Below are 1469 nucleotides of genomic sequence, written 5' to 3'. Positions count from 1 at the left end.
AAAACTCAGAAAACAATTTACTTAAGTGGACAGGCCTGTATAAATATAATTTATTGTTTAAAACACATAACTAAGAAACGGCATGGCCAGAACAATATTAATATTGTTTACTGAGGTTTTACAATCAAATAGTGAGCCAGATGGCTTATGTACTTGTATATTGTTTCATTTATTCCACAAACAAACCTGTGAGGTAAGACTCATCCCTATTTAAAAATGAGGAAGCTGAGATTCAGACAGATGAAAGTAACTTGACTAGGATTATAAAACCAGTCAGCACACAATGTGAACCATGTAGTTAATCATAATGGTATGAAGGGCATTGAGAGAATCCACATATCCATGTTGCCTCCAGTGTAGTTACATTATATAATCATTTAACTTACATGCTGCCTTTGAAAACCACCCCCACCTTTAAAAGATGATGCAGATATCTTGAGTAATCTTCCCAAAAGGAAATCTGATTATGTACATTAAGTTTACAAAGCCAACTTTTTTTAAAGGAGCAAGCCCTGAAAGGTAATAGAAATTGACTAAAATTCCACACCAACCCCCATTTACCTTTAAAGCTAACATAATTAACTACTAACTCAGAGACAAAATGATACAAATGCCTAGGTAGCTACATAAAGAATTTCTTCTTTTATTATAATTCATTGATAATCTAAATTAAATATAAAGTGCCCAAAAGTTACAACATAAAATTGTAGACCGAACACTGTTATGTGGTACATTATGGGCAATTTAAAAAATGGTCAAGGGCAATCTTACTTGTGGCTTAACATTAGAACCTAAATGCTGATGAAGATGCAAATGTATGATCATCTGTTTCTCTGTCCCGACTGTACAGGACCAGGTGGTTGGGGNAGATGCAAATGTATGATCATCTGTTTCTCTGTCCCGACTGTACAGGACCAGGTGGTTGGGGTGCAGCTAATCGGCTGGATTACTCTTACGATGACTTTTTGGACTCTGTACAAGAAACACCCAAAAGCATCGGCAAAACCAGATCTTCAAAGACTAAAAGAAGTGCCCCATTATCTGACCACAAAATTAAGTTAATTTTTAACATCACAGGTAAGGATAAACTGTCTATTTGAAAAGGTAATATTATGTGAAATTCTTGGTTGGACACCTATTCTCAAATCTCCCATTTGTTATCATGATTTGTAAATGACCCTGGAACTAAGAATTAGGGAGAACACAATCAACTAACTCTTGTCATTTTTCACTGTTAATATCACAGATATATTTTATGGTTCTCACAGCAACGAGCACTCTGCTTTGTTCTCATCATGGCATAATGAACTAAGGTGTGTTTTTTAAATGCAAGAATTTACAGGAATTTAATATGCTATAATGAAGAACTCCCCCAAAAGGTGATGTAGATCCAACGTATGAGAGAAGGATTAAAGCAAATTAGAGTGTTCTTAATATGATCCGTGTCCTTACTAGTACTAATTTTTCAG

At 34.8% G+C, this 1469-nt stretch overlaps 1 protein-coding gene across 1 annotated transcript in view; it reads left to right on the top strand.

Annotated features, from left to right (window-relative positions):
• Nucleotides 1-1469, top strand: part of SVEP1 (sushi, von Willebrand factor type A, EGF and pentraxin domain containing 1) — a 189706-nt gene that overhangs the window by 90917 nt on the left and 97320 nt on the right. The window contains exon 16 of the mRNA XM_008587896.1: nucleotides 913-1077. Coding sequence (XP_008586118.1) covers nucleotides 913-1077 — 165 coding nt within the window. The remainder of the gene's footprint in view (nucleotides 1-912; nucleotides 1078-1469) is intronic.

This window comes from Galeopterus variegatus, unplaced genomic scaffold (genome assembly GCF_000696425.1).
Source record: "Galeopterus variegatus unplaced genomic scaffold, G_variegatus-3.0.2 Scaffold4581, whole genome shotgun sequence".
NCBI lineage: Eukaryota > Metazoa > Chordata > Mammalia > Dermoptera > Cynocephalidae > Galeopterus > Galeopterus variegatus.
This window is presented reverse-complemented; position numbering and strand designations above follow the sequence as displayed.